Source organism: Caloenas nicobarica, chromosome 9 (genome assembly GCF_036013445.1).
Source record: "Caloenas nicobarica isolate bCalNic1 chromosome 9, bCalNic1.hap1, whole genome shotgun sequence".
In the NCBI taxonomy this organism is placed as follows: Eukaryota; Metazoa; Chordata; class Aves; order Columbiformes; family Columbidae; genus Caloenas; species Caloenas nicobarica.
Genome location: NC_088253.1, coordinates 13,916,277 through 13,935,900, shown reverse-complemented (window position 1 = coordinate 13,935,900; position 19,624 = coordinate 13,916,277). Strand labels below are relative to the sequence as shown.

Here is a 19,624-nt window from a genome sequence, read left to right as displayed (position 1 = left end):
AGTAACATTCCACACCACATTTGCCCAAGGACATGCAGCCTCCACCACAAAACTGGCTGGTTCCAAGGCATTCAGTATTCTCCCAATATTTCTTGTGCTCTTTCAAAGCACACAAACGTACACTCTCTACTACATCCCAAAGTGCTACCTATTTCCTCTATAACCAGAAGCAGCTTACTTTCTAAAGCAAACCTTGGATGAGAACTTTTACATAGCTTTTTATGTATTTGTGGAGATGAAGAGTGCTTACCCAGAAACTAGCTTCTCACATTTGTCGCAGTAACAGAGCGGGTGACACATTTTCTGTACAGTGTCCTTATCACTGTCACCTTGACTTAGTAATCGCTCCACTTCCTCCTGGTTACCCGAAGCAATATGCTACAAGAAGCCAAGAGAAGAGAATGAGAAACCAATTAAAAAGCCTCTTTTTAAGAAGAAATTAAAAAACCAAAAACACCTCCCCCCCCAATACACACCACAAAAAAGAGTAATTTTCTGAAGCACAAAACGAAAGGAACTGATTATAAAAGATGTGTATTCAAGCATTAGAAAGCAGAAATGAACAATGTCACAGCACAAAACCCCATAATGGGCATTCAGTATTAAAAAGAATCTGTTCTTGGCTTACTTCACTTTCTATAAAAAATTAAAACAATTCCTATTGTTCTCTTTAGACTCAGTCATGAAATTGAGCTCCCTCTGTTCAAAAACATTTCTTAAAATTACTAAGTCTCTAGCCATAAGCTGTGAACACATATAATTAGAAGTCCTGCTTTGTGTCCTTGTATAGGCAAAATTCTTTTAGAATGACAATATAAGATTAATACACAATATGAAGGAGCTGTCAGGTGATCACATTTAAATTATTTCAGAAACTCTTTCAATGTCAAGTCCTAAAAGCTGAGAGAGACAACCAGATAATATCACATCTGTGCATTAAACAGGCAAATCAACACCAGCAGCATTTAATCCTCATTTGCTTCTGTATTCCTTACAACATGTGCTGAATTCCGTAAGATTATATTAACTTGGTAACGTTTTGGCATAGAAATGCACTAGATTCAAAACACTTTCAGCATCTACTGAAATACATTTCACAGTACTAATGTAATTAACACTGCATTACATTTCAGAAAATTGCTGAAAGGAAGAGATACAGACATGTGGTATGTAAGTACATGCGTATTCTGCCATAAAAGTTGTTAACCTTAAATAAGCAGTCTATTGGAGTAGCAGACATCTGGGACAACAAGTTCATCCTTTGTCTTAAAAGTAGCTTGTCACACAGTCTCTCAGATTCCTGATAATAAAATAAATAGATCAATTATTTACATGCTCATTTACAGGCAAAAGTAAAGTACCTTAACAGTGGAATTTACTTTAAAAATATTAGACACTGCATTTTCCACTTATGAATCATCGGATGCACATAAAACCTAAATCAGTTTCACATTTAGGACTCTGAGACTTGAAGGGCCACACACCTGCTGTTCAAAGATGTAACAAGTAGATGTTCACTAGAATATCCCTTTACTGTAATTCTCCATGAACTGAGCCTTAATGAAATTATGGTTGTACCATCTAAACAAAGAATACAGCAAAACTAGAAAAGACGTTAAAAAGACAGCAAGAACTATAAGATGTGCAATGCAGCTTTCTTATGAGGAGAAATTAGGATTCTTCACTCTGGAAAAGATTTCGCTGTGCTACAGTGGGTCTATAAAAATCACAAAAAGTCCAAAGCAAACATGCAAAGAATGAATATTCGCTGTTCCTCAAAATATAAGAACCAGGATGCCCAACAAATCATCACGCATTAGGTCTGGAGAGGGAATAGGGAGAAAAGAGGGAAGAAAAGACGTTATTGTAGAACTCATTGCCATAGGGTGTTGCCAAAGCCAAAAGTATAAAGGAACCCAAAGAGGCATTAGACAAATTAGTTGAAGACACGTGTACTGGGGAGTATTAAAAGAGATGACCCAGATGCAACTCTGACTCAAAGACTCCGCCGAACTCTTTGTTACTTGCTGGCAAATAGAAGATTGAAACAGGTAAAGCATCACATTGAACATCACAGGAAATAAAACAACGACCTAAAGAAAACGCTTTCTAAGAAAGTAGATGGAAACGCACACAGTTGATTCTGATCAACCACTGCTACAGTTGGCAGTATCATTTCTTCAGATGTTACTTTTGGGTAGCGACCATCTCCCTAGAAATGGAAGGACTCCCAAAATCCATCAAACTGAAGACCACTGCATTTAAGATAGATGCCTACGTATCAGATAAACTTTGATGGTTTAATATCTGGGCTGTAGCTTCTGCAATTAAGTCTGTAAAGACCAGATATGAATAAGTAAAAAAAAGTCCAACTCACTCTTAATATTAGTAAGTCATCATGAAGTTTAAAAACTTGGTGAACTACAAATAAACAAGATCACTTGAACACCAAAAATAAAGGGTTCAGATTTTCTAGAAATTGGATCACTTGTTCCAAAATCACCACAGATGGACTCATAAAGCTCTCTCAGAAAAACTCCATTGTATAGCAAACAGTGTCATTAAAAACATGTTTGTGAAGTCTAGAGATAAAAATTTGGATCTGTACTTCAAAGTAAGCTGTTTATATCTAGATACATGAAGATGATATTCACCCATCTTTTCAAACTGACGTACTCTAGCTAAAGGTATGCATGCATATCTTTCCAGAATTACAAGGCACGTTACACCAGTCCCCTTGGATAGATTCTTCAGCGTGATGAGTAATAACTTCCCTAAGAAATATTTGATCAAAAATTTTATTAACTAGAAAAAACATGTTAGAGCTTTACTGCTGATACAAGTTTCTGTAGTCTAATCAGAACTTCTAATATGAACACTCACAGCTTTATTCATTCACTATGAAAAAAATCTAAGTGACCATGAGCAAAAGACCTAGTGTAGTTTTGTACTGTTCCTTCCACAGTGTATTTTACAGGAAAAGTGTTCCCCAGGAAGAAAAATTATTTTAAAGAGCCACTTGAGACAGTGATCAATATGCAGAGGTATTATATTATTTATTATATAAATCAGAAAAGTGTCCATCCCAGATGAAACTACATATCTTCAAACATGAAATACAGAATGGCAGAAGAATCAGGTATGGGCTGAAGTATATGAACACTTTTGGGCCTTTCAAATACAAAAGTCACTTGTGCCAGCTTTACTTGCACTCCAGATATTTGAAAAAAATAAATTGGTTTGAGGGGGACTCTTGGGTATTTTAAATCTATGTTGTCTGGAAGAATAAACAACCAAACATTAACAATCTTTTCATCTAACACTACTCTACTATAGCAGAGAAATGCAATATCTGTATCTGTAAGGATGTATCTGTATAATGACCTATCCAAGGTGATTTTCAAAGATTACAACTGATGACTTGGTGAAATTACCTCCATTTCCTCCACGCCCCCCCCCCACTTTATTATCCCCAGTTTCTGTTCAAATCTTCCTTTCCAGCTTCTCCCACCTGCCCTTTCTCTGGCTTCATTGCCACCTGCAGCTCTTTCCATACAAGAACCAAACACCTGTTCCCCAGTGGCTGGCTCCAACTCCTACGGGTACCTACTTCAACCCTCGGAACTAGAGGGTCTTACTACACATTAGTTATGCATAGGAACATAACTAAGGTCCAACACTTGTTAACTGGACTTCTAATTAAATAAGGTTGACAACTCCCAGAAAATAAAAATGGAATTTCTCATGCTATCAGTGACATGTTCCTCTTCTTCCCACATCAAAAAAATCCCTCTAAGCCTTGCATGACCTTGGGTGAAGGGATTTGGCAGGTGCCTCCTATGTGCAATTTTCCCACTGCCATAAGGGTGATGATAAGCCCATTATCCCACAGGGTACAATAGTTTCCTGCTGAGTTTTCTTTATATATTTAGCTTCATTAGGGATTGGACAACAGCATTACTCAGCTGCCAGAAACTCCATTTGAAGCCAGCTATAAAATTAAGTGTAGCCACATGAGGGGCTGTAATGAAGCCCCAGGGCACAGCAATGTTCCTGCTCACTTCAATCCCACAACCCCTTCCAGTGCCATCTGGAAAAGGAAACCATGGGACATCAATGTGACAGCTGCTGTTGCTTTGAACAGAAAGATTATTTCCTTTTACCAGAAAAAAAAAAATCCCTTTACCAGAGAACAAAGGAAATAACTGAGTTCACAAAGGGAGAATAGTGCTAGCCTACCAGAAATTCCTACCATGCTCCTCCAGCTCATCACTACCTCCTTCCAATTCCTCTTCATTGTGTGCCACCTTCTCCCTTACCCTAGACTAAAGGGTGGTCTAGTTCTTTCCTTTACAGCTGTGCTAAAGGGCTAGACTTCCTTGTCTTCAAGGTTCTGCTCTTGTCCCATCTCAGGGTGCTGCCTTCAAGCCACAATGACTCCTATGAAAGGCCACGTAGAAGAAAGTTCCTGCTGCACACTCACTGTATGCACAAAGTGAGAAATGTAGAGGCTGGCATGCAAGGGCTGGAGCTGATCCAGCTGAGATATGGATAGAAACACTTATCGCTTGCTCTTATATTTGTGCAGACACTACCGTGAGCAGTACAGGACCATCCTCAATTAGCCTTCTCAAATATGGAGTTCATCTTTCAAGACAGATACTATATTTATTTCTTTGGGAGATATCTTAATAGCAGTGGCACTTAAGTTATAACCCCCCTTGAAGGAAATCACAGTATAAAAAAAACCTGCTATCCTTAGCTATAAAAGGAGGGATAGGACCAGACATTTAATAGGAAACAGTTTTTATTCTGGAAATTTAAGAACAGGTTTTTTTCCAGCTTGCTGGCATTGTTGTGGAAGACAATTCTACTTTGTTTCCAGTTCTCCATGCAGCCTCCCGGCATTGCTGCTTGTGTATCAATTGTTTACGATAGCCAAGTGACTGCAGGAAGTAAAACTGTTTGGCAGGTTGTTTTCCTTTTTAGCATTTATTTTTTTAACATAATTCAATACAGCATTACAGACAAGAAATACCACAGTCTCTTTACACAAAAAGTGTCTTTTTTTCATCTCAAGTGCACAAAAACTTATGCATGACAGGTTCGTGGAAACATCATAGAGAAGGAAAAAACCCCCAAAATATCAAAAGGCTAAAATGTTACTTTAAGTGCTTCTTTAAGATCGTGCCCCAGGTTGTCCCATCCCAAGCCCTGCACACTGAGCCATTATTCTGGCCCCTGCAATTAGATTCCAGTGCTTTGCAGTTGGGCAGACTGAGACACGTTGAATTCACTTTGGTTCCACGCTCACTCCTTTTGATTTCCACATCAGATCAGGAAAACCTAATTTTGCAACAGTAGAAAGTTTTGTAGGAGCAGTAAGACTGGATTACTTTAGTAAATAAGCTACAAAGTTCTTAAATCATAGAAGTGTCTGAAGTCACACCAATATCATCCCTGACTGGCCTGCAGGGATTTGACCTGACTGACAGAAGGTCTAGTTGCTCTGAATGAAATAATTCATGCATCCACAAACTTCCTGCCCCTGCCAGGTTAGAGATCCCGAGAGCCAAATTTGACCTTCACACACCACCGTATCATAGTCCTGCACTCCCATTCAACTATCAGCTTGGTGCAACGTAGTACTCTGCACTGTAAACACATGGAATTTTCAGAGTACAAAGATTTAGTGAGTCATTAAGTTACAGTGCAATCTCCATTCTGCTAGCACAGCTAAGCTTTTTAAAATTAAAGAAAAATCTGTTTAAGCTGTGCCTGTTCTCAAGTACTGCATTGCTTTACAGCCATGACAGAACAAGTAGAAGAGATATTAAGCTTACTGAAGACTCAGCTGCTGAAAACAGCACTGTCATTATTCTTTTAACCATATGAAGAGGCAGACTTGACATTTAGCTACTTGCTCAAGGACTTCACAATAAGCAAGTATTGCTACAGGATTAAGACTTTGTTGTAATCATTTAGATCATTTTAGCATTTGCTTCAGGTATAGTTACCCCAGCTCATTTCTTTAAGTGCAAAGAAGGAACTCTTACATGTTTGTATACTCTGCTTGCATTTACTCCTACAGTTGTACACAATACTACAAGCTTATCAAATACACATTTGACAGACTTTAAGAGTATCTTACTGTTGATCTGTCAGAGAGGTTGCCTTGTCGTATGTATTCTATTGCAGCCTCAATTGAGGTTAGACAGTATCCCAATTCATCCTTCACTGAACTGCAAAGTCTGAAGTTTTTAATGTAACTCAAGTTGGCCATCCTGAAATAAAAAGTATAAGCCATGAACCACTAACAATAAGATGACACTAGCATGCACTATTTTAATACTGCAACTCGTCTTAGGCAATCCAGGCAGAAAATAGGTGTGCGTTAAGAAAAAGCTTCTAGCAAAACTATGGCTGTTCTGAGCTTTGTAGATGGATCAGAACTATCTTTTAACTATTCCATGAAAAGCTATTAATTGGATATAAAGAATACGAAGGACAGGGTAAGGACAGCAGCAGGAGATTGTTTCGCATGTTCCAAACATGTTAATGCTTCAAGTACCTTAAGCACCAGTGTAATGTGATAGCTACAAATTAGAGAAAAATGCTAATCTCCAAGATACATGATACACCAACATCAAAATTCAGTTCAGGCTCAAGTTGAAGGCTTAGATATAGCAATACTGATGAGAGAAACACAACAGCATAGTCTAGCAGCAAGCAATTAAGCATTCAAATCTGGTTTCTCTATATGAAATGGATCAAATATTTCAAACATTTAGAAGCTGCACAAGATTTCACAGCTCCAGACACAGATGGGGAAGGACCAGTCTGTAAAGTCCATATTGAACATACAGATTTGGTACACATATGGCCTCCCATTACAACTTTTTTCTTAGACTGGGAATCAAAACAATAACACAGCACTTAAATTCCTGATAGGTCCTTAATTTAGTCACACTTGGAATATATGTTTGCTGTTTGTCCTACTAAAAATAGTTTTCTGCATTACATCAGCCCCTCTTACACTTCCAGTAAGTTATTACTACATGTTCAGAAACATTTGCTCTTACAGCAGCATTACGTATAAGATATGATGGATCTCTGTACAGTCAAAGTATAGTTACATACCAGTTTGGGATTTCTGTTTTTACAAGTAAATACAGCAAAACAGAGAGAAGATCATCTGCACACATGGTTTCCATGTTAACTAAAAAAAGAATTTACATCTGATGTTAGTCATGTCATGGTTCAAATCAAGAGCAATACCTATAAATGGAGTTCTGCTTCCTAAGACTAAGGGCCAGCTCTGCTAGTAGAAAATGCATTGAGTAACTAAGGCAGCCCTTCAAATGTTCCCAATCTCCCTCTAAAATGGGCTGCCAGAAGCCAAAAAAAGAAAAATATATAGTTTGTACTGTACGAATTGCAATATTTTACTAATATCCCCTCCTTCATATACAGAAAGAGCCAGAGCACTAGACCTCAAGATTTCCAAAATTCTTGAGGGCAAAAACCAGCCCCTAAGTTGAAACACTTTTCCATAACCCAGAAGTCTTCCTATAGAAAGGAAGATACGAAGTAGGAAAAGCACAAGTTCACTGTGCTGCTCCATTTGCTTAGTGGAAGTATCTTTTCTCTCCAGGCTAAATAAAATAAATACCAGCTTAAGAGGTCCATGCTGTCCTATCACAGAATCATTTCTGTAATCCATGGTAGCACTTTGAATGCAGCATACAGAAGGTTTGCTTGTCATCCACCAACACTGCATTTTGCAAAAGATGCATCTCAAGCATATTGATTTCAAGAACGTCAAGGAGCATGGACAAATAGACAAGAATGATCTAGCAGCAATCCTCAGTGTTTAAAATGGATCACCCTCAGTTCTTCTGCATGAGAACATCCTAGCACACGCAAGCTTCTCACAGGCACTAGCTAAAACACATATAAGCTAATCAAGTACCCCACCTCGCCCCATGAGAAACAATGCTGAAGTACCTATCTTGTCTCCATTTTGCTTTGTTTAGATACTTGCAAGACAGACTCTAGTCTGTGTTTAACCCACAAGTTCTATTCAAACAGCTGTTTATATACTGAAGTGCTTTGTGTGTACTGGTTCAGGAAAAAGTTTAAAACTAATTTATTAATTCACTAGTTACTGACCTCTTTGGCTAGGAGATTGCATAATAATTTGTACCACTTTTCGTAGACAAAGTAGCTTCTGTTGAGGGGAAGTACACTTGTTCAGCTGACCCAGTTCTCGCTTTGCACGTGGTATATTAAAACTGTGAAATAATTTGAGAGAAATTATTAGCACACAGTTCTCATGCAGGATGTCCAAAAAACAAGTTTTAACTTGTTCAGAGCTGAAATGGAGAACGTTATTAAAATATTTCCATCTCTGCTCCAGGCACACTTGCATTTCTGTACCCTGTAGATGGAGAGGGAAACGTAAGAATATAAAAGCAAAGGAGATAATGATTTCTAAGACTGCCATAAAACGACACTTGCAATGCGTTACTTTTCCATCTCAAAAGTATGAAGAAAAACTTGCTGTTCTCTGACAAAAGATAAATTGGTATGAGGCCAACCAAAAAGTAAGATCTCAGTGACTCCTCAAAGAGTCCACAATCACTTCTCACCTGAACTCAGGCTTTATTCCAATGTCTTTTTGCTGCAGGTCTTGAAGGCTCCTCGTGATTTTGTTAAAAGCAGCATCCTAATCAATAGAAAGGCAACAGTTGTGGGGTTTTTTTTAATGCATTAATGTAACTGAACTTCAGTAATCGAACTTACCTCACTTGCCTCAATAATACCCACATATTTAAAGACTAGATCATAAATAGCATGGTGGATATACATCTGTCGAAAAAAAGAAAAACACGACAGTACTTTAGGCATGAAAGGGAAAGTTAAAAATAGCTTGCTAATTATTTTCCTTCATTTCAGATGCTTACTTCAACTGCTTGTTTAATCAGATTCATCTGCTCCTCTTGCTTTGCAAGCATCTTCTAGAAAAAGGAAAGCCATACAAATGGTGAAAGAAAGTTAGATAATCTATTGCTTAAGTAACACTGTGTGCTATGTATTTAGTGGAATAAGTGTTTACCAAGTGTGAATCTCTCAAAAGATGCTGGAGACATTTGGTATAAAGTGCATTGACAGAATCCTGGTGGAGAAGAAAAAAAAAAACCAAAAGGCATTCAGGTTAATCTGACTTGAAGCAACAAACCATGAATAAGCAAAGAAAGGAAGTCTTCCCTGCCTTAGAAGTGCGCACAATGATAAGATTCTAAGCTAGAAAATTTGCCTTTACTATTAGATAAGCTATGGTAATTCACAATTAAGAATACTGCTTTCTCTCTTCCCACCTTCCTCAACTCCAGACTACTCTGACATAGCTCAATAAGACAAAGATAACCAAAGCAGTGAAGTGAATTATACTTAGTGAATTAAATACCAAGAAGCAAGATACTGACTATGTAGTGGCGGAGACTTTTCCTTTCATGTTCTTTAAATGTTCTATAGAAAGATCCTATGTATTTATCAAATCTCTCACAGTGCCTTCCCAAGAATTCTCTAACATCTTCAATATTTTTAAGACAATAGGAGTTTGATGAAGCTGTAGATTCACCTAAAATAAAAGAATTAACACATAGATTTAATATGTATGCATGGTAAAGTACTCTGTCCCTACATACACAACCAGCTTGTGTGCAACAGAACACCAATTCAGCTTACCAGACCTTTAACTGAAAGTATCACTTAATTAGAACAATTTAATGCATCACATCTAGAGTAAGCTCTCTTGCCTTTTATGTCAAGTATTTATTTCATATAGCTAAAACTGATTTCACGTGCTTTTTTTATCCTGGAGTAATTTATTGCCACATACACAACTCATAATCTGAGTACAAGTCGAGCTTGAAAGTAGAAGAAAAGCACATTACAGTATTGACTGAATGCCCGTGCAGGAAGTCTGTGTGCTGCAAGTGAGCTGTAAAAATCCCATCTCAGATTTTTACATAACCTATTATTTATTTAGATGCACTTTCTCTGAATGGGAGAGCAAGGTTGCTTCATGTAAACATTAAACCAAATCCACTTTCCTTCTAAATAACACAATTGGATCCTTCACTTAAAATTCATATTGCTTTTCCAAAACTTTTTCTAGGCAAGTCTTTCATTTGCAAAAACAGCCAACTAATAACAGGCTTAGATCTCATTCATTTCAAATTACTTTTGAAATTACAAGTTACCTCACTTCTGAAAGACTGCTATATAACTACATTAAGTGATGGCCAAAAAAAGAACAACGGAAGAATAATTTTTTAGATTTTGACTAATATTTTTTAGATTTTGACTAATATTTATAGAATTTAAGCCTATATGTATGTCAGCTATCTTTTTCTCCAGAACAACTTTCATACTTCCCTCAGAGTACTATTTTCATACTACCCTAGTATTACTTCACTTTGTCTTTTTTTCCCCCCCTCCAAAGAGATATGTATTTATGAAGACTAGATGTTTTTATTTCAGAAAAAGCCTATGTTTCAAAAAGCTTCTGTTCCTTTTAATTAGTAAACACAGATTGATATGCAAATTTACAAGAAAATCCTGTTACATTCACAGCTTTAATAGTAGCCTTGGAAAGTGTTCCAGCCTTACCAAGAGCACTTGCAGTACTAGGACAAAAATTAACACATTCAACTTAATGACACAGGCTACCACCCACCAGAAGAGCTTCTACATAACTCTGCTACACAAACTCCAACCACCAATGAAGTCATCATGAAAGAATTAGCCGCTCCAGTTTTCTGTGCATCCACCTTGTATCTCAAGACATGTCACATTTAAGACTAAATCCCTTTAAGCAGTCAGCACTAAACTCAGCATTGCTAAAAAAGAAATCATGCTGGATCAAGTGTTCTGCAGATGTTTAGTGCTGAGACTGGGGCACAGACCCTAGAGAACTAAGTTTGCCTGGCAGCAATTTAATATTTCTCTCCAGCAGCACACCAACATCCACCCCAGCAGGTTAGTAAATGCCAAGAGCTTTCAACCAAGCCAACGCTTTTCAGAATGAGGAAGCGCATTAAGCACAAACCTACTAACTTGCTCCCTGTGCAAACAAGACCACAAAGTTAACAGTTCGATACATACTTGAGCTTTCTGTTTCTTCCAATGGGTGAGCTATGCACAATATACTAAAGCTTTCTTCTTTTTCATTGTAAAATGTTTCCTCAAAAAGAACAGGTACTGAGAGGTGATAATTAAAACCAGTTCCTAAAATGATGAGGTTTCCTTGTATGAAGATCTCCTGAAACGAAACAAAAAACACATCAAATGTAGAACTCTGCCAGAATAAAGTTACTCTCTGGCTTCTACACTGTATTGTTACATTTCCAGGAAAGGACAGAATCTTGCAAGACAAGAAAGCCCCACATTCAAGAGATTTCATGTTCTCCTGCTGTATTGGCACTAAAACAAAGACTCCTTCAGTCTACAATGGCTAAACCTCACTTATACCTACTTTCCTTACAAGTCTACTACTAGAGGAGGTTTCAGACAACCTGCAAGGTCAAAGTGACTAATTTGCAGATTTTAAAGCACTTTCAATAGAATGGAAATGGTAAAACAACTCAGAATTGGGGCGTAAGTCCAGCTTCCGAAAAACACCACACATCTTGTCTCCATTTCTCACGCTCACCTTTATCTTCTCAAGCAACTCAAGTGAAGACACCTGCAGTAGGAAGATGTAGAGCAGGGGTGTCAGACTCATTGTCACCGGGGGCCGCATCAGCCTCGTGGTTGCCTTCGAAGGGCCGAATGTAATTTTAGGACTGTATAAATGTAACTACTACTACGTTTATACAGTCCTAACATTACATTTGGCACTTCGAAGGCAGCCGCGAGGCTGATGCGGCCCCCGGTGACAATGAGTCTGACACCCCTGCTCTAGATGACAGCCTGCAAATGGGTGCAGGATCCCAGACTACTGCAAAAGCACAAGTGAAAAAACCATGACCCTATGCAGTTAGCGCTGGTATCAGGGCTCAATGCTACATTAGGCAGTTTCTACTCACTGAACTAAATTAATACATCAGGCCTGTTACAACCTGATATCATCATAATTTTGTCTTAAGCCCTGATGAACTCACATCTGCATACAATATGGGCAGACTATTATTTGCCTGAAAGCTAGAGACACAGTTCTTAACCAAGTGATAAAGGCCCTTCTGACACAAAACAAAATTGCTCACAGCCACAAAACAGATAAATTGACAAAGTTGCTTTGCCAAAGTAGTAAGTTGAAATCAGTGGCAGTGTTACCATCTGAACAGAACAACTACTGTTGTGTACATGCCAAAAATCAGCTCTTTCTATATGTAAGCAGTATATCCCTGAAAACCTTGGCTTAGATGGGCAACATACTACTTCTGCCAGTTAGCGCTAACTCCTGGTGACCTCTCCTGTAACCACACTGTCACAGTCACCAACCGCAGTTCACACCACCAGTCACCAACCACAGCAAATCACTTGAGTGTCCCCAAGCTACATTCAGATATCAAACAGAAATACCTTTCCATTTAAGGTCTGAAAGTTTTCTTCTAGCGGCTTCAGAACATAAGATTCAAACTGGCAGGCAGGCAGACTGCTGCTTGAAAGGCTCCCTTTGCATGGAACTAAGACCTAAAAGAGTCAGATCACGCTTTAGAGAGAAATGCCATGTATGACCAGCTACACCCCAGTAGCTTTTGCCCTTTAGAGGCAAGCAATTTAATCTGGTTTATGAACATTTACTTGCAAATGTATAGCAACTATTAGTGCTTTTGTTTTAATAAATAAAAAGGAAAGGCCATTCATAGACACAGTCTAGTGATTAACCTAGAAGTTTCATTTAGTGACTTATCTGAAAAAAGATGGCAGACGTAACTGAAGCAAACCATACTAAGATGAGGTGAAATCTTAAAGTTACTTAGCACCAGTCACCTGAATGACTTAAAATTAGGTAGAAAGAAAAAAAAAACCTAAGATACAAACATCTTGGGTCTACTGCATGCCAACAAAATGGCAGTTTGAGACAAATTCTTAATTATAAAGCAATACATTATGAATACAACAAACTGTATACATGCTGTAAAGAAATACATCTCATTGTCAAGGGAGAAGCATGAAGCAAGTGGTTCTTTCAGTACCCAGCCGCTTTCAGAAATGGTGTTAGAATATAGACAGAACCAGTGAACAGATATTAGCATTTCAGCTGATCACATCATAAGAAATACACAATTGAAAGAACACTGTCCAATTTAAGGCTTAATCTTACAATCAGGTAACAATCTCTGAATTGAATGGAGTCTCCACACACTGCATTTTGGATGAAAACTAACGGCAGAATAACCAGATCGTAAGTCTTAAGGACTGGAGTTTTTATTCCAGCTCAGTTTAATGGCTTTATTCTGCTACATAAAATGCTGTCAGAAATGAGTAGTTGTCTGTCCACCAAGGATTTCAAACAGTTAATCCCATTTTAAGTTACAGCAAGTGGGAGAATATGTAACTTTAGTTCACAGCAAATAAGCTTCCTGTGAAGTTTAGAAACAACAGCAACTTTGGCCTTTCATTGCCATGCAATATATCAGAGGTCCATGACAGTAAGCAACAAGCAAATTCAACTAAAAGTTGCTGTGCTTCACTTCCAAGTTTTGTAGGCTTGCACTAATCTTCAAGTGTCATAGCAGTCTCATGGCTTAAACTTGTACAGCTACTATTTATTAAGCAGCTTTTAAATTTAGTTATTTATACTTACAATACCATGGAGTTCTGCAACTTTGCTGCATAGATCAGGACGCCGCTTCTGAATGGCCAAATAAAAGGGATTTTTCAAGATATCTTCATCATACATAGCCATATGGACTTCAGATATTCCAAGATTTTCTAAAATATATATGGAAAACTGTTAGTATATCATACATGGTATCTGTTGAAATATACTATATTTGGGAGTATCTAGGGGCAGTTTGATTGTCTAAAAGAAAAAAGCAGTTTCAAGTCTTGATGTAAGCAGCCAATGGCACGCTGAACTAATAAGGCAACTACAGTTACTCAGAAGTTATTTGGAAAGATTATTTTCTGACCATGCACTTCCAGTTACATAATCATCCTCATAACATCTCCACAGGCCTTCCAGGTTTTAGAGTCTAACAACACACGGTATGTTTGGCCAAAACTTAGAGGAAGAGGAGAGACGATTACATTATCACTGCTTTGATATACAAGCTAACTTACACTGCTAAGGTCTAAAACAAGAGACACAAATTAGCAGCTTCTTTACAGCAGATTCTACCACACCACAGCACAGCACTCAGGCAAGTCTGCAGACTCACCTGTGTAAGGGTTACTGACCAACACACACCAAGGAGACACCCAGAGAGTGTAACAGGAATCCTTCTGTAAGGCAATCCCCAACTTTCCAGGGAAAGTTACAGGAAACAGTTACACTAAGGAGATATGAATACCCATGTCATAATTAAAAAGCCAGCGTGAAATGCACCATTTGCAGTTATCTGCTCCCATGGAAAAAGTCTCAGTGACCTGAGGCCAGGCTGAAGCATAACATTTGGCAAAACACCGAGCGAAAAAAGTGACTGGAGACAGAAAGCCTAACCTGTAGGCATTGGAAAAGCTGTCACTAGGTGTGTCACAGGGAGATGATCTCTAGAGCCACCAGAGCCTCGACTGCTTGCTTCCTCAGTTCTAATTCTCTATTAAAAACTGACACATCCTAGACACGAAGGCAGCACACACACCAATAGGTCCATTCTGGAATAATTCCATAATTATTTTATTCAGAAGAATTTAGATTAATAGGCTTACAAGTGCTTAGTTAACTAGTCTGTTCTATGTCTTTTGCCCTCATCCAGCTTCCCTTAGGAATCAACAGAAGTTGCACAATTTCCTCAAGCAATTTCATCTATATGCCCTAGGAAAGGGTAAGAACAGCAGCAGAACTTTAATGAGAGCAAGCCACCCTTACACAATCAGTATTCCCCGTTTTCTTAAATGTAGAATTATATCTGGCACATTATTTGCTCAGGGTGAGCTTCTTATGCTTGTTCTGCAGCACTTGTAGTATCTTACTACCTGGTGCTGTACGGGTACTAAAAACACCTTTGGAAGAGACATGAAACCACTGTACGGCAGCTTAATAGAAAAACACACCCCCAGCTCCCACCAATTTTTAGATAGCCTTTGAGTTTCAGCTGTGCTGTTAACTGATCTACCAGTCTGGTAACTGATCTACAGTCTGGCCCCTCCTTATAATTAAGCACAAGCAGAACACCCTTAGCTAAACACAAACACGATCAGCTAAAGCTGCAAGCTATTTCCACTCTAAAGTTATCACCAGTTACTTACAGCTTGGACAACCTCAGCCCAAACCACTGAAGTCTGGCAGCAGCAGCAAACTGCCTCAAGCAGAGTTTTCCTGTGAAGTTCCAGATAAAACAGTTCATCCGCTTTCAGAACATACAATAAAACTAAAAATACTAATTCAGCAGACCCAAACCAGTCTTCTTTGGAGCATGGATCTTAAATTTGCTTACACAAAGGGAAAGAAAATATTTGCTCATTGACACCTTCAAAAGACTAGTCAAGTTCAGTAATTACGAGACTTCAAGCCTAGAAGTACAGCTTTGCTCCAGGTCTGTCCCACCACAGTGCCTGGGTAACCAGGCTGATCACCAGTAACTCCACCACTGCTGACCGCTGTAAACATTTCCTGCAATCCAAGTTCAAGCTGTGGGTTCCCTCAGCCATGGGGGGGAGGAGAAAAGGCAACACAAGCCTATCTCATCACTGATCCATAGAAAAACAGGGCTAAGACAAACCATAATAAGCAGGACTAATTAGCTACAAAACAAATAAACAAACCTGCCTGCTGAACTGCTGGCTAGGCCATAATTCCAAGGAGGATCTTAAGTGACCACAGCTTACAGTCTAAACATGAATTGGTACCAATTTATTATATATAGTAAGTCAAGCACCAAACGGGGTTGTATTATTGGGGTCCTACATCCTTTTTTGGGTGCTGCATTTCAGAGGAGATGAACTGACCACAAGAGAATCTTAAGCGAGAAAGGTGAGAAAGCTCCGGAAGCAGAATCCAAAACATGAAATGCAGTGATGTTGTTTATGCTGAAGAAATTGCATGGAGCAAGTAAGAATTTTCTCCCCAGACAGATCAAGCTCTCGGTTAAGGGCTTTTTTCCCACATTTGTAGAAGAAACAAGCCTTAGCTGAAGAACAGAGACTTAAATTACAGATCAGGAACACCTTTCAGAAGAGAAGATAAACACATTTGCTTGGCAAAGATCAAGTCTCTCACATAGTAAATCTTTAAGAACCTGTGAGACAAACCTCTACCAGAGGTGAAAAGGAGGCTAGGGGACTAGATTATATGGTATCTCAAGGTACTTTCCAAATCAAGCTTTTGAATGTAGTTGGCGCACTCAGGCATCTTCATTTGCCTTTTTATTTGGTGAATTCATGTTCAGCATCTGGTCAAGTGGTAGATGAGATTACGACCCTTCCCACAGCAGCAATGGAAAAGGTGTTGCATACCATGTCCTGTGTCAGGGCAAAGAGCATGTTGACATAAGAAGGCAATCAAGCATGAGACTGCAGAGAAAAGCTGCAGTGCACAAGTGTTTCCAATTACTATAGCTATATTGCCATTTTTTCAGCTGGACAAATCTTTAGAAGTTCAAAGAGTTCTTTCCATAATAGGAAGGGGGAAAGGAACACATTCCACAAATCCTCCTTGCCTAGAAACCTCTATCTCACCATCAAAAAAAACCCCCACCACAAACTACCAACCACACACCAACTGATAAGGTTTGTCTACAAATGAATTAAAAACATTTCATCCCCTGGCAAAACAGGTAGAAGAGATCTACGGGAGGAGGAGAGCTCCCACAGAAAACCTGAGCTTATGAAGTTCACTGTCTATACAACTGCTGTAGCTCTTAAATCATCACCTGCACTTGAAAATAAAAACACAAGCAACTAGAATACTTTAAGAATAATTTCAATCAACTGATTATCACAGGAAGAGCTTGAAATTATAATTTTCAATTCCTGGCTCAGGAGTTAAACACCACAAATAACTGGTTTTAAAACACTCAGTGGCAGCCATGTAGATTCTTTTACTACAGAACTACTGACGGGGCTGAATCACACTTGAGAGCTCCAGCAAGAAGTGAAAAGAAACCACATTCAAATATTGAACTCTGGCACTTCAGCTGCTGTAACACAACATCCACATGCTGTACCTCAATAAGGAAGCTAAAACCTCTAGTTCACACGGGTATTTGTCAGCCACCTTGACCAGAAGCAGACTGAATTCCGAACTGCTCACCACAGGCATGTTCTTCCACAGCAGGAAATTGCCACCAGCAGCTAAATCGGTACTGGTTTGAGAATCACAATTCTGAATTTCCTTCCCTTTTCTCTCTCCCTTACCCTTTCATCTGCTCAGTGCTGCATTAGCGGATGGCTGTTGCATCTGATTAAAATAAGGCTATTAAAAAAAAGGGTAGAATACTTACTAATCAAAACAGTTACATTAATATATTCACTTGAACCTCCTTCACCTATCCACAGCATTAGTCAGAGAGACAACTGTGGATGTATAAACCATCTACAGTTTAAGTAATTACAGAAAAACAAAGGACTTTATACTAAACTAAATAGATTAAGTTTACAGAATCAGAGTACATTAAAGCTTCCACAAATTTTGGCTCAGTCATTTTTGAGATGAAGTCAATTTCTCTTGCACCCCAAAACATTAAATACATCTGAAAATACTGGCTAACACATTGCTGTAATTCTAGGAACACATTAAGAATACTCTGGTTTTGCTGCCAGAACACAACATCCAACTTCAACCTAATTTAACTGGGGGGGTGGCACTAGGTGGATACAGACTTATAGTTGCACCTTGGACAGCTTTAGATTTACTAACACTAAACTGAAAGTGTACAAAACCTTATATACATTGCCAGATTTGTTAATGCTTAACAGAGACCCACTAAAAATTGTCATAAGCCATATTCACTAAATTCTATCATGCTGAGCTGTTCAAGTAATACTCAAGTACTACTGTTATATAAAAAGGTTTAAATGGAATCACTTAAGTGTGTGGCTTCGTGCCTGTAAACACAGAAATAGCTCGAATTGCTGGAAGAAGAGAAGCTAGCTGATCAGAGAATCTAATAAGCATTACATTACCGTTTTCAAAAAACAGAATCATAACCTCAAAACAGCCAAATCCTTTCTAGATTAAGAGGAGAGAGATAATTCTGATGATACAACTCATTGTACAAGAGACAGCTAAAGCGAAACACATACCGTGGAATTTAAGCACGTTACCGTTTTCTCCAAAACACTGGAAATGAAGACTTATGACCTTTGGTACTAAAAACAATGAGCCGGATTTAACTGACAGTTTATCATTGATGATGTTTTTCTTTAGAGATGGGTCAAGTGGGGTACCTTTGACAGACCTATCAGGTTTCAGTTCCTTTTAAGAAGCATTTTGAAATTTAGACAAACAGCAACTGAAGTAGAAGATGTCATTTTATTTGCATTGTTACTTGGCAGTTACATCATGTCCACATTCAAATTATACACTATTTACTCAATTCTTTGGCACATCATTTTCTGAATGTCCTGCTATACCACTAAAGACCTAACAAAACATACTGCAGAGAAAATGCCCTTCCTAACAGAATTAGGGATTCTGTATACAAACTTCATATTCAGTGTTCAACAGTGTAAGATTTTGTATTCTCACATAAGCATTTTAGTAATACTGTGGCAGAGCAAAGACAGTAAAACAGCTACCACGGTTGGTAAAGATTATTAGCCTAGCTCAGTAACCTGAAATCTCTGCAGGAGAGCCAGTTGGGATATCGCACTGGGATGCTAACATCCAGTACATCAGCATCCTCTCTGCAAAAGTCCCACTACAAAGAAGCAGAATGCCACATTCTCCAAAAACTTCAACACCAGATCCATTAGCATGTCACATTCAAGCAGCACAAATTCACTGAATTTTACTTGCGTAGCAATGTTGTGAAGTTTCACACATCATCAATTTCACCTCAGCCTGCAGACTCTACAACAGTAGAAACTACAGCTTAGTATCCCAGTAACTAGAATACCTCTTGCTGAAATGGTCAAAATAATGACAGAATCAGAACAAGCAGCAACTTAGTCAACTAAAAGATGCTTAGCTCAGAGTAGCAGACAAACATTTCTGATAAAGTTTGTACGTATCTTTGTCACACTAGCAAACTGTAGAGCTCTGCAGAATAAGAGGAAGCAATTGTTCCCCAGTTCTAAATGACTTAATTTTTTTTTTCAGCTGAAGCTAAGCACATCTTTGCAAGCAAACCGGAATCTAAGAGCGGAATTTAACTAGTCTCAGTTCAAATAAAAATCTAGTTACCACTTCAGCCAGTTTTACCTGCACTATTACTCCTCAATAACCCCATTTCTGGGTAAAAGCTACAAAAGCCGAAAGTGAGCCCTCAAATCAGCATTCACATCA

At 38.5% G+C, this 19,624-nt stretch overlaps 1 protein-coding gene across 7 annotated transcripts in view; it reads right to left on the bottom strand.

Moving 5' to 3' along the window:
- The window catches only part of ANKRD27 (ankyrin repeat domain 27), a 54,231-nt gene that overhangs the window by 20,179 nt on the left and 14,428 nt on the right, over positions 1–19,624 (bottom strand). For 6 of the 7 annotated variants that reach the window (XM_065640957.1, XM_065640956.1, XM_065640955.1 and 3 more), the window contains exons 2-14: positions 13,820–13,947; positions 12,592–12,702; positions 11,173–11,329; positions 9,489–9,643; positions 9,119–9,178; positions 8,967–9,020; positions 8,806–8,871; positions 8,652–8,728; positions 8,173–8,294; positions 7,141–7,219; positions 6,152–6,284; positions 1,208–1,300; positions 251–378 (exon numbers count right to left, since the gene is read on the bottom strand). In XM_065640957.1, the coding sequence (XP_065497029.1) occupies positions 251–378; positions 1,208–1,300; positions 6,152–6,284; positions 7,141–7,219; positions 8,173–8,294; positions 8,652–8,728; positions 8,806–8,871; positions 8,967–9,020; positions 9,119–9,178; positions 9,489–9,643; positions 11,173–11,329; positions 12,592–12,702; positions 13,820–13,921 (1,337 nt within the window). In that variant the 5' untranslated portion in view covers positions 13,922–13,947. Of the gene's footprint in view, positions 1–250; positions 379–1,207; positions 1,301–6,151; positions 6,285–7,140; positions 7,220–8,172; positions 8,295–8,651; positions 8,729–8,805; positions 8,872–8,966; positions 9,021–9,118; positions 9,179–9,488; positions 9,644–11,172; positions 11,330–12,591; positions 12,703–13,819; positions 13,948–14,396; positions 14,456–19,624 lie in introns of those variants that run through there. The other variant, XM_065640958.1, reaches the window with a different exon arrangement.